The sequence below is a fragment of the Parus major genome, chromosome 26 (assembly GCF_001522545.3).
Source record: "Parus major isolate Abel chromosome 26, Parus_major1.1, whole genome shotgun sequence".
NCBI lineage: Eukaryota > Metazoa > Chordata > Aves > Passeriformes > Paridae > Parus > Parus major.
Window position 1 is genome coordinate 3,003,420 of NC_031795.1, and position 11,756 is coordinate 3,015,175.

The 11,756-nt window shown below is 54.5% G+C and overlaps 2 protein-coding genes across 17 annotated transcripts; both read right to left on the reverse strand.

Annotated features, from left to right (window-relative positions):
* Nucleotides 1-613: 613 nt before the first annotated feature.
* FANCE (FA complementation group E) lies at nucleotides 614-6,915 on the reverse strand. Of its 15 annotated transcripts, XM_033519972.1 has the most exons (11): nucleotides 6,470-6,785; nucleotides 5,572-6,193; nucleotides 5,445-5,489; nucleotides 5,089-5,148; nucleotides 4,864-5,007; nucleotides 4,660-4,783; nucleotides 4,009-4,084; nucleotides 3,812-3,878; nucleotides 3,591-3,716; nucleotides 3,390-3,484; nucleotides 614-3,216 (listed from the first exon to the last, which is right to left on the reverse strand). In XM_033519972.1, the coding sequence occupies exons 1-11, from the start codon at nucleotides 6,727-6,729 to the stop codon at nucleotides 3,213-3,215; spliced, it is 1,623 nt and encodes a 540-aa protein (XP_033375863.1). In that variant the 5' UTR covers nucleotides 6,730-6,785; the 3' UTR covers nucleotides 614-3,212. The 15 variants fall into 15 exon arrangements, 10 of the variants coding, with proteins under 10 accessions (XP_033375863.1, XP_015505942.1, XP_015505943.1 ...); XR_004500304.1 differs by having other exon boundaries at nucleotides 614-2,968; nucleotides 3,120-3,216; nucleotides 4,009-4,163; nucleotides 4,660-5,148; nucleotides 6,470-6,787; XM_015650456.2 differs by adding an exon at nucleotides 6,819-6,915 and having other exon boundaries at nucleotides 4,009-4,163; nucleotides 4,660-5,148; nucleotides 6,470-6,718.
* Nucleotides 6,916-8,077: 1,162 nt separating this feature from the next.
* LOC107214744 (probable E3 ubiquitin-protein ligase makorin-1) lies at nucleotides 8,078-11,144 on the reverse strand. 2 transcript variants are annotated; one of them, XM_015650398.3, is made up of 8 exons: nucleotides 10,967-11,144; nucleotides 10,374-10,493; nucleotides 9,986-10,275; nucleotides 9,676-9,767; nucleotides 9,343-9,563; nucleotides 8,998-9,108; nucleotides 8,784-8,907; nucleotides 8,078-8,708 (listed from the first exon to the last, which is right to left on the reverse strand). In XM_015650398.3, the coding sequence occupies exons 1-8, from the start codon at nucleotides 11,020-11,022 to the stop codon at nucleotides 8,556-8,558; spliced, it is 1,167 nt and encodes a 388-aa protein (XP_015505884.1). In that variant the 5' UTR covers nucleotides 11,023-11,144; the 3' UTR covers nucleotides 8,078-8,555. The 2 variants fall into 2 exon arrangements, with proteins under 2 accessions (XP_015505884.1, XP_015505885.1); XM_015650399.3 differs by having other exon boundaries at nucleotides 10,049-10,275; nucleotides 10,967-11,141.
* Nucleotides 11,145-11,756: the final 612 nt, after the last annotated feature.

Genomic DNA, 11,756 nt, shown 5'->3' on the forward strand with positions numbered 1-11,756 from the left:
AAAAAAAAAAAACCCAAGAAGGAAAATTGCTCTTTCTTTTTATTCAGTTTTAAGTCCCAAGTGAAAAAAATAAATATTGCTGAGCCTCCCCCAGAGCAGTTCAGCCTCACATTTGGGTGTCACAGCCCTCAGGTTTCCAGGCAGAACTGCACCAGCGTGTTGGGGATTACACATGAGATTAGCAGGCTGTCACTGGACATGCAGTTACCTCCAGGAAGAAGTGGGGTGACGAGCACTGCTGCAAGGGGGGACACAGCAACAACCTGGAGCTCTTGTTTGGAGAAGGGCAGCCCCTTGCGGGATGGATGCAGGTTGTTTTTGGGAAAGCCACTGAGTTTCAGCCCTTTCCAACAAGGACTGCACAGTCCAGGGCTTCTACATGGCTCTGATGTTTGGTGTTTAACATCCACAGACCCCACGCCCCTCTCACCCCAAAGAGGTTCTCTGCTGCCTGACCATAGCCCCATGAAGGCACCTGGGGAGTGGAGGAACCATTGGTTTGAAAAGACAAGTGTCTGCTAAGGAAGGCAGGAGCCTCCCTTGAAATGGAAGATGTAAACCCCCTCCCTCCAAATTACTGTAATTCTGAAATTAAAGGAGTCTCAGACAAAGGTATGGGAGTAGAAATAACAGTTCTTTACTAGTATGTATAAATTTTTAAAAAAAACTTACAACTTACTAGGAAAATTAAGATGGAGCAGTATAAAAACCATTGACATAGTCAGAATACAGCCTGACACTCTGTTGGGCAGGGTGCTGGGAGCAGTCCCATTAAATGGTGGCTGCAGTCCTGGGGTGACAGATGTGGTTTGTTGGAACAGTGATCCTGTAGATGGGTGTAGTTTTCCTCTGAAGGTCCAGTGGTGGTGAAATGGGTTCGGTCTCCTCTGGCAATCCAGTGGAGAAATGCTGACTCTGGTGCTCTAAATCCCAGATTATATCCAGATAGGAATGTTTGGCTCCTCCCACTGGGTGAAGCATCTCACAATGGGATGATGGAATTGTATCAGTCATGCAGTGAGGCTCAACGGCCCATTAACAGTAGAGATCCCCATGGAGTTATGAGGGATGGGTCATAGAAGAGGTAAAAAACACTGCCACAGCTGATTTTAACAGCTGGCAATAGAACACAGACTTTTGATTACATCTTGCATTGCAATTTAAGACAATCATCTTTGCCATGAACCTGGTTCAAAAATTCCTGTGGAGGGTGAGGAAGCAGCAGAGCAGACAGACAACCCATGTAACTGCATATGATGAATTTCCTTCAAAAAAACCCAAGAACTACTAGGCCAAAAAGGAAATGTGAAGTAAAACTCTACAAACAGAAGAGGAAGCAGGTAAGGAACCACTGCCAAGTATCACAAGTAAACTGGCTGAAAATCACTGCTTACCCCCAGCCTAGGAAAAGACATACAAAGCTTTGGATCATTCCCTTCACCATCCCAACTCTTAAATCAGGACAAGGACAGAGCCAGTGCTGGCACTCCCACCACCCTTGGCCAAGATTCTGCTGAACTATAAAATCTGACTGATGTTTTATGCTGCATCCACCTCTCTGCGCTGTTCAGGACAGGTTTTAAAGTTCTTGAAAGGGTCAAGAGGAGTCAAGAGTAAAGTTTTCTGTGCAGCTGCTGCCAACCTCCATATAAACAAGCAGCCTTCCCCCACTATGTGCAGCATGCTCAGGATTTGCTCCCAGTTCTCCCCACACAATCGTTGTCTGCATGTACACCTCAGAGGAACCCACAGCACATGATAAACTGCAGCCAAGAGCAAAAGCAGGGTGAAGAAGGCTCTTGCCACAAACCAGTGGTCACCTCCATGTGATTGACAGCCACAGCCAGACAGAGCACTGGGGACAATGACACCGAGGTCACTTGGTAGAAGCTCTGCAGGGAAACTGCAAAGATCAGAGCCTGCTACCTAATAAAGCCAGAAGAGCAAGCTTAGACCTTGATGATCATGGCACAATTTCTATTTATGTCGTATTTTGGGCAGCCCTACAATAGCTTCACTATACTCAGCCACTAACTCACTGGAATGCAAACACATCAACAGTCTGGCTCCCTGGAGGTTTCTATCCTCCAGCTAATGCGGACTTTGAAGCCTCATCAGTCCACTGTCACCTAAAATAGCTTAAGAGATTCTTATATAAAGAAATCTGTGCTCTCAGCCTTAAGAGCATGACCTAATGCTTCAGTTTCCCTGGCTGGGATCTAAACATTACAGAGCAAACCTGAAGCAGCCACACATCACAATGGCACGTTATAATTCTCCTTCTCCCTTTGTGGATATTTATGGATTTTTAAATTGCTCCTGAAGTATGCAATGCTTCAAAATCTCCATTGAAACCCGTGCTCTACCTGCCCGAGTATCCACTCTCTCCCAAACTTTTCTTCCCAGTTTTCACACAAGGAGGTGCCTAGATGAGGTGTCCAGTGGGTACCTTCAATAATACAGCATAGAACTTTGAGCAGAGTCATGCTATACATTTTCTATTAGAGCAATGAGTAGTGTCATCATCACCAGAAATGTGTGGCACACAGCAGGGCTTCTCACAGGCCAGGCAAACAGGAAAGTAAGGTGGATTTAAAGCAGAACACTCAAAATTTCCAGCTAAATTCAGCTGGAATTCGGCTAAGTCGCACTCTCCTGCACCCAGAGATGTGTAAATCCCAGCAGATCAGATACACAAAGCAGCAGCCCAGCCTGCACTGCTCCAAAATGGCCTTGGCTGCTGGGGAGGAGGGTGGACATGCACAGAACTCATGCCTTGGAATGAGCTGAGGTGAAACCAAGATATTGAACTAAGTCCAGAATTAATCAACTTCACGCAGGCTCAAATCAATGTCTGTCCTGGTTTGGAAACACATTGTGGGAAGTAAAAACTCAGAAACTCCCCCGTGGGCTGTGTCCTGCCTGCCCCCACAGCCCTGGTGTGGTCACCTTGGTGAGCATGGTAGGCCTGAGGGAAAACAGATACAGAAACACCTGGAAACACATGAATTGTTCAACCAAGACCCCTCCGAGCCCCAGGGAGTGTGAGGGGCTGGCATGGCACTGACCCAGCAAAAGCCCCCTCACTGGGCACTCCGTGGGGAACAGACCCTGCTCACCAGGGGAACCCAGTGAGGGGTGGCTGTGGCTGTGGCTGCTGCTGTGCAATGAGTGTCCTCCAAGCAAGGAAGCTGGCACCTTCCTTTTGGTGGTCACCTGGAAAAAGACAAAAATCAAGAAGAGGAAAGCCACTGCCATACACAGCACTGTATAGCTTTGGCAAACCTCTGGCACAGCATGTGTGGAAGCTTCTGGTTCCCCACCCCTGGGACAGCCCAGGGTGCAGATCCTGCCATCCCCCATGACAGGGACCCCTGTCCCCACCTCACCTGGCCCCCTCCAGCACAGCCTGCAGCGATTTCTTCAGCACCGCATTGCTTTGATCCAGGACCGCAGCCAGACTGCTCCGGTGAGCTGGGGTGACCTGGGATGGAGGCAGCATGAGCTCAGGGTGCTGCCCTACCAGGAGCCAATCTGAGACCTCTGGGCTGGGTCCCAGGAACTGCAGGACCTGAGCGTGTCTCGCTCACCTGGCTCTGGTACACTGTGAGCACGGCCATCACCAGCTTGGCGAAGCTGAGTGATGTGGCAAAGGCTGGGGCCTGCTGGCACAGAGTCAGGACCAGGAGATCCAAAAGCTTAGGGGGAAGCACCTCCTGGAAAAGACCCAGGAGCAGGTTGGAGAGGGGGGCCTTGCTCCAGCGCTGCTGGAGGCATCAAAGAAACCCATGGGATGAGGTGGGCCCCTCACCTGCCGCCCCAGCACAGCCTGCAGTACTGGCAGGAGTCTCTCTGACAAAGGCACCTCCAGGACTTGGCTGGAAGGACAGGGAAGAGGAAAGGTGCTGCTCCACAGCCCTGCTGGTGCCCCCAAATGGCTGGAGCCAGCTGGACCCACCCAGGCAGGTGTGAGGCCAAAGCAGAGCTGTGGGCCCTGTAACCCCTCACCTCAGCACCAGCTGCACAGAGTGTGGCTCCAGGCACTCCTCCACGAGCTCACACATCAGCTTGGTCTGCTCAGCACCTGCAAGGGCAAAGCAGCAGGGCAGAACCTCCAGAGGCTGCCAAATCCATGGGGATGTGCATGGCCCTTCCTGGCATGCCTTCACAGGAGGATGTCCCAGTCAAGACAGGTGGAAACAATGCAGTGCCCCCTTCTACTGCTCAGGATAATCCTGCTTCCTTTGCCCAGCTGCAGCAAGGCTTTAAACAGCACCAGCCTCTGGGAAAACGGGATGCTGGTGGCAGGGGTTCACCCTCTCCTCACACCAGCACAGCCACCCTGGGGCTCTGGCTGAGCATTAGGAGCATTAGGAGCTGTCAGGAGCCCTCCAATCACAGAGGTGTGGGAACTGTCCTTTGGGAAACATTAAGCCAGAAGCCAGCCTAGCCAACCCTCCCACTCCATCTCAGGCATCTGTAAACCCACCTCCCATCCCAACCCCCAAGTGTTCACCTGCCCAGAAGGAAGCAGCCCCATGCCTCCATGGCTCCTAACACCCGTTCCACATGACAAATGCCTCCCAGGAGACAGCACTCTGCAGCTGGGGCCCCTCTTCAACTTCCAGAAGCTGCCACACCTCCCACCAACCCACACACCTTCCCCAGACTCCTGCAGCACCGCAGCCACCAGCACACGGCAGAAGGAATGGGAATACTTGGAGCAAAATGAAGTGAGGGCAGCCATGAGGTGTCGGGAAGGCGGCTGGGTGAGGGACAGGACCTAGGGACAGAAAAGGCAGGAGGTGGGGACAGTGGAGGGGGAAATGGGGAGCAGGAAACCTCCACTGCCCTGGCACGTACTCGCCTAAGGAAGAGCTGCTCTGCCAGGATGGCTGCACTGGTGTAGCTGAGGTCAGGGGTCAGAGCCAGCAGCCAGCTGCAGAAACGCACCAGGAAGGGCTCTGGGCACGTGGAGAGCTGGAGGAAGGAGCACAGCCCCTCAAGCTGGGGATGGCAGAGGGGATGGGACATTAGGGACAGCAGCAAGCCCCCTGCAGCAGCTGCAGCAGGGATGCTGGGGTTCACCTGGCTGGGGGAGCAGCTGTTCAGGATTCTCAGCTCAGGTGGGGTGCGCAGCTCACAGTGCTGGAGGGAAACACCACGCTGAGTAATGCACCAAATAAACCAACCCACAAAACAGAAGCTCCAGGGCTTCTCCCTTCCCCCCATGTCCATCAGTGTTGAGCCCACCGGCAGCCCCTCACACCTCCAAGGTGCAGGCAGATGTCGGTGTTCCAAGCCCAGAGGAAATGTCAACAGGGCTTTTTATCCCCATCCAGCTGGCTCTCTGGAATCCACCTCCTCTTCCACCCCTTCCAAGGCCCTGGCACGAGCCCATTTAGACTAGCAGCTCCAGGAGAGAGACAGAAGCAACCACTTACGCTGGACTCCTGCAGCAGCAGCATTTTCAGCCTCTGTCCATGCATCTGAGGGAAATGAGATGAAGGAATGGGAATCAGACTGTAAAGGCCCACTGGCTGGAAGGGGACAGCAAACCCTACAAAGTACCTGGACAAAGGACTGGACCTCTACTGCCAGCTCTGTCTGGGAAATCTTCCTGAGCTCCCCAACTGCATCTTGCTGGGAGCTGTCTGGAGCAGCCTTATCTGTGCTCTGAGCAGATACATCCCCTGAAGGCTCCTCAGGCACCTCCTCTTCCACCCCTGCTACATCTCCACATTCCTGGGGCTCCAGGGGCTCAAATGCCACCTCCTCCAGCAACAACCTCTTCCCCTCTCTCTCACTGTCCAACTGCAGGCTCTCCTCTGACATTTTCTTGCACTTCCCACCTTGAGGCGCAGAGTCAGGGGCACCAGGCTGCTTGCTGAAGCACCAGTTCAATTTTCTTTGCCCCTCTGGTTTCTTCTGGGCAATTTTCTGGCACAGGCCCCTAAGCTGCTGCTGGCACATGGAAGACAGGGCAGTGGGATGTGGGGAACCCTCCTCTGCCCTTGCTCCCTGCTGGAGTAGATCCCCCAGTGTCTTCACCCAGGGATCCACATGGGAATCTTGCTCCAAGGCCTGGAGCAGCTGGTCAAGGCAATCACCGGGCACTACATCCTGAACCGCCAGGAGCAGGGAAAAGAGGTTTCTCTGGCACAAAACGGGCAGCAGCAGCAGCCGTGGCTTGCTGGAAAAGGAGAGGTGACTGGTCAGAGCAAATCTCCTTGTCCTGACTCCAACCTGCCCCGTGGAGCTGAGTCCCACAGCACCAGGCAGCAAGAGGAGACACCTAATGGCTTCAGCAGCTTTTGCAGACACAAGGTGGGACAGCATTGGGTCGCCGCTATGACACCCAACTTCATGGACTGCTGCACCGGGGAAAGCAGATTTGGTCTCCCAAATTGCGCACCTGACACCCAAAACTCCCACAAAACAACAAGTTTTAGAAATGTATCCAACTCACACGGCCAGGGTGTCCTTTGGCCCCTTCAGCGAGGGCTCCTCGGCGCACAGGGCTGCGGTGAGAGCCTGCCAGGGGAACGCCTGCCCCGGTCCCTCGCGGGGCTGGCCCCGTTGCAGCACCCGCAGTGCGGCCATCGCCCCGCCGGGGCCGGAGGACAGAGCGTGGAGCAGGAGGCGGCACGGCCCGGGGCAGATCTGCAGCCAGGGCGGGCACCGGGGCTCCATTGCTGCGGCGGGGCTGCACGGCGGCCTGTGAGACATGGGGAGACCGGACAGGGTCACACACGGGGGACAGCCGGACACGGGGAGACCGGACATAGGGCACACTCACGGTGTCACCGCACACTCACGAGGGTCACCGGGGTGTCACCGCGTCCCCGCCGGGCTCCCCCCGCTTCCCCCGGGCCCCACGGCGCCGTTTCCGGCCCCGCCCCCGGAAAACGCAAATCGACCGCGCTGTGAACGAGCTCATTATGCAAATATCTCTTCAATTCCGACCCAAACACCGCCTTCCCCCCCCGAGTATGGATGCTCCAGCCCACAGATCACAGGCGCCCGGAAGCGTGGAGTTACACAACCCGTTGTATTTCGTTATTCACGGATTTGGCTAAAAAAAGTTTAAAACAGAGCGCCCCTGCTGCCCGGCCCGTGGGTGAGAGCGCCTCGCTACCTCCCAGCACCCACGGGCACAGGATGGGCACTGTTATAGATACTATATTGTTGGCTTTTCGCAAATTTTAAAATCAATGTTATGTGTGTAAGAATGGGAAAATTTGTTGTATTAATGTAGTTTTACTTTATTTCTGTTATTGATGAAACTTAAAAATAGTAGTATAATACATATGTTAGGCTATGGCATAGTATTAAAATAAAAACTGCTTTTGCTAGTATAACCCAAAGACTGGTAAATATATATAGCTAGAGAAACTCCTGCATTTGTAAACTATCTTATCCAGATGAAGACAGCAGTGACCAGAACTCTGGGGGGAGAAATTTATTGCATTTCTGGTATCAGGGAATGTAAATCTTAATGGCGCCAAGAAGATTGATCTATTGGGAAGGGGGCAAGAGAAAACTAAACAGAAGAACACCAAAGATTCTAAGAAGAATGTATGAATATGTGTGAGAATTTATGGATATGTAGTAGGATTCTGTTTTTAAGGGACAATCCTTTGTCAGTAAGGTGTGCTCTCTTGGATGAATGCAGACACACCCAGCCGTATCTGTATACTTTATTTTTTTCTCCTAATTGTCTTTTCTATTAAACTTTCAAATTCTATAAAATTATGTGAACCTCGTTTTTCACAGGCACGATGACAAGAGCAGAGGGCTATGCTCTGACTCACCCCCGGTGCAGCCATAAATGCCAGCCAGACCGCTTCCCCATCCCACCCCATCCCTGCAACACCCCCACAACACCCAAAACAATGGCAGGACTCAAAAGCAGACGCTTCCACCCCCTGGAGACATGTCCTGGCCACCAGCAGGCCCAGCGTGGCCCCCACGGCGCAGTCAGAATCGCTGAGGTCAATGAGAAGCATCTTATGGCCATAACTTGAGTAGGGAAATTGTCTCCAGCATCGCCACAGTGTGGGAAACACCACCGCACTTTTTAAAATTTCAAGAGGTTTTATTTAACCACAACAAGGAATTGAATAAGGAAAAGAGGACGCTCTCAGTGCGTAGCTGCAGCCAGAGGCACCCTGCCCACACCCATTATACCCTTATACATGTTATTGGTGAGCCAGCCCCCTGGTGAGCCGACCCTCCCCACACTTGTGCAGATGTCACTCTTCTGACCCAGGTCCTCCTTTGTCCTGCCTCCAAGAGTCCGTGAAGTCCTTCCTGCTTCAACTTTCAACATTACAGATGAAAACACCAGATCTTAACAGAACTTCTTTCAGCCTTATAACTTAGAACATTTGCGAGAGCCAACATCACACTCTCCACTTATTACACCACCCCATCCCTGCAACACCCCCAAGGCTGGAGCCACACCAAAACAGTGGCAGGACTAAAAAAGCAGAGGCTTCCACCTCCTGGAGACATGTCCTGGCCACCAGCAGGCCCACCATAGCTCCCATGGCTCAGTCAGAATCGCTGAAGTCGATGAGAAGCATCTCGTGGCCATAACTTGAGTAGGGAAATTCTGTCTCCATCATGGCCAGGGTAAGAGCCCACTCGAGTGTGCAGAACTCATCCTCCTCGTCAGAGCTCTCCGAGGAAGAAGGGATGAACACCTGCAGCAGAGGAGGGAGGATGAGCCACAGCCTCCCAGTGCCCAGCCCAGCCCCAGGATGTGCCACCCCACTTACAGCGGGCATCCTCGGCCGCTGCCGTCTGTGCTGCCGCAGCTGGCGGGCAGGCAGCTCGTGCAGGTAGATGCACTCTGATCTGAAAGGGCAGTGGCCACGGATGAAGAATTTGCACCTGATTTTCCTGTGGGATTCCGAGCATAGTTGTGAGTGTAGCTCCTAGAGCAGCACAGAGCCCACAGCTCCACCACCCGCAGCAGTGCCACAAACTCACCCTGTCCGTGCCTTGAAGGTTCTGATGAGCTTCTCCTTCTCATCCACATCTGAGATCCAGTATTTGTGGGGGATGTAGTAACTGGAGGTGATCCGGCACTCTGGACAGGCCCTGGATGAGGGTGACGGGTGCAGTTGGGTGTCCCAAGAAGGGAACATGGGCCCAGCACCCACGCTGCTGCCCTGGCCTCATCCAGCACCCCCATACCCATCACCACTCCAAAGCGCCCGTTCCCAAAGGAAAGGCACACCAACCCCAAAGCCACATCACCAGACCCAAGAAAGAATTTCAGGACACAGAAGGGGGAAACGGTGACCACCTTGCCATGTCCCCATCCCCACTCACTTTATGACCTTGCTCTGGAAGCCCCGGCTGCGCCGCCACTTGCGGATGCACCCCACGCAGTACGCGTGGCTGCAGTTCGGGAGGATCCCAAAGAGCCGCTCCTCTGGCAGTGGCTTCTCGTACACCCTGTCCATGCAGATGCCACACACTATGGCCTCGCTCTGGGCTCTCAGTGCTGCAGTGGTGACCAGGGCTGCCACTGCACCTGGCTCTGCAGGGACCTGCAAGCAGAGCAGCACAGCATGGCAACCCCCTGGCTCCATCGCTGCTCTGGCCTCAGGGAACACCACAGGGTGACAGGGAGTGCCCGGCCACAGGAAACCCCAAACCCACCTTTGCAGGGTCAGTCCATGTCGCTGTCTCCGAAACCTCCTCTCTGGGGTCAGAGAAGCCCAGATCCAGTGCCGGCCCTCGTGGCTGGAAGCCTGCAGGAGGAACGTTCTTAGAAGGGAAAAACTCAAGAGGGCTGGGCAGGATGCTCAGAGCATGCAGCTTCAGCAGTGACAGTCCCCACACTGGAGAGCTCTCCACAGCCCCAGCTAGGCCCAGGTGTGGGTTATAGGCAGAAACATGCACGGGCTACTTCACCATAACCACCCCAACGTCTTCACCCCGCTGGTCCCCCAGCCAGCTCAGCACCTACCTGAAGCACCCTGAGCTTTTGTGGGAACAAATTCTCCACTCATGGCCCCACAGGGGACATTACCAAGTGCTGAGATGTTCTTTTTGTCTTCCACTTCTACCTCCACTTTGGGGGACTCGGCGGCCACACACGTCATGCTGCAGGCAGGGTGGGCTGAGGTGCGCTGGGTTCCCCCCTGGTCCCCGTCCATGGCTGTGGGCTCAGTGCCAGGCTCCTGGTCCCAGTGGTCGTGGGGCATGAGACCATACTGGGTCCCTACTGGGGCTGGCTCCTCCTGCATGTGCTGGTAGCTGGAGGAGGCCAGGGACAGAAACAGAGGGTCCCATCAGTCCAGCATGACTCCTCCAGGCTCCCAGCCCTTCCTCGTGGCATCACAGCCCCTCCTTACCTGCACTGCTCTCCATAACGGCAAAACCCACGCTGGAAGTACCTGCAGACCTGGGCTGATTTTCTGTCATGTGAGAAGCGGCAGCTCTGGCCCCACCGACAGAATCCACGGGCAAAATTCCTGTTAGCCAGAGAAGCCGTGTGGCTGGGGTCAGACCCCACTCCAGCCCTGCCCTAGCGTCTCACCTGGTAGCAGCTTTGTTCAGGTGGGGACATATTTTGGAAGCTCCCCGGCTGGCGTCTGGGCTCAGGAGCCCTTGCCAAGGGCAGAGCCAGGGGGCTCCCGGGTCCTCCCAGCCCCATCCAGCCTAATCTCCCGGGTAATTGCAAAGCAAAGGAAGCCCAGGACAGGACTGCCGGGGGGCTCTCCTGGGGGAGCAGGGGTCCCGAGGGCTGGGACAGGAGCCCTTGGCTTGGGGCTGGCAGGAAGGGAGGCCTGGCTGGAGTGCTGCTGCCGACCCCCAGCTCCAGAGGGGGATGGGGAAATGGGGAGGGCGAATCAAGGCCATCCCAATCCACTCCTTACCCCCACAGCGTGGAGCCCCATCTCCAGCCTATCTCCCCGAAAAGCTGCTCCCATCCGGAAGCCTTTACCTGCACAGCGGTCTCAGACAGCTTGCCTCGGCCCTTAGCGGCCCAGATGCCATCATCGAGACTGGCTCTATCTCTTCCCCAGCATGGAAGTGGGCTGTGCCACCTCCCGGGGCTATTTATGGCCTCAGCGAGTCCCGGGGCCAGCCCTAGTAGCCGCAGACACGTGTTTCGGGCGGAGGACAAGCCCGGGCTAGCTGATAGCACTGGGCTGCTGAGCATTGTTTACACTGAGTCAAGGACTTTGTAGCTCCCACTGCTCCTGCAGTGAGGAGCCTGGACGGGGGCAGCACTCCAGCGTGCGTCACTAAATTCTCTATATTCTAATTCTTTAATCATTACTATTTCCCCTTCTTTTTCAGTCCTATTAAACTGTCTTTAATTCAGCCTGTGGATTTCACTTCTTTCTCAGTTCTCTCCCCCATCACACCGGGAAGGGAGGGATTATGTATCGCTGCCTGTTGGGATAACCACGCAGGGTCCCCGGCCCAGCAGCAAGGCTCCATTGGCTCCATGGGAAAGGCAGGGAGCAGTGAACAGCTTCCCCCAGTGCACTCAAGGCACACGGGAGCCTTGGGGAGTGGGTGGTCTGCAGCCCCTCCTCGCAAATTCTCAGGTGTTTCGCCACAGCCAAGGGCGGAGCAGGTTCCAGCACTTGGCCATCCTGGAGCTCATTGTTCCCTTCTCGGGGTGTTTTCAGTTCATTTCCACCTCCACCCGCAGCATTTGGGGCAGGAAGCACCCAGTCTCAGGACAGACATCCTGCTCAGGATGGCTCCTTCTGCTGCTTTAG

Coding starts and splice junctions, on each gene's coding strand:
- LOC107214744 (XM_015650398.3), bottom strand. CDS start 11,022: ATGATGGCATCTGGGCCGCTAAGGGCCGAGGCAAGCTGTCTGAGACCG. Junction 10,494..10,966: donor TGTCTGAGACCGCTGTGCAG/GTAAAGGCTTCC, acceptor TCTGGCTAACAG/GAATTTTGCCCGTGGATTCT. Junction 9,109..9,342: donor TTCCAGAGCAAGGTCATAAA/GTGAGTGGGGAT, acceptor ACCCTCATCCAG/GGCCTGTCCAGAGTGCCGGA.
- FANCE (XM_033519967.1), bottom strand. CDS start 6,786: ATGTCCGGTCTCCCCGTGTCCGGCTGTCCCCCGTGTGTGACCCTGTCC. Junction 6,194..6,469: donor CCAAAGGACACCCTGGCCGT/GTGAGTTGGATA, acceptor CTCCTTTTCCAG/CAAGCCACGGCTGCTGCTGC. Junction 3,717..3,811: donor AGGCTGTGCTGGGGCGGCAG/GTGAGGGGCCCA, acceptor GGTCTTTTCCAG/GAGGTGCTTCCCCCTAAGCT.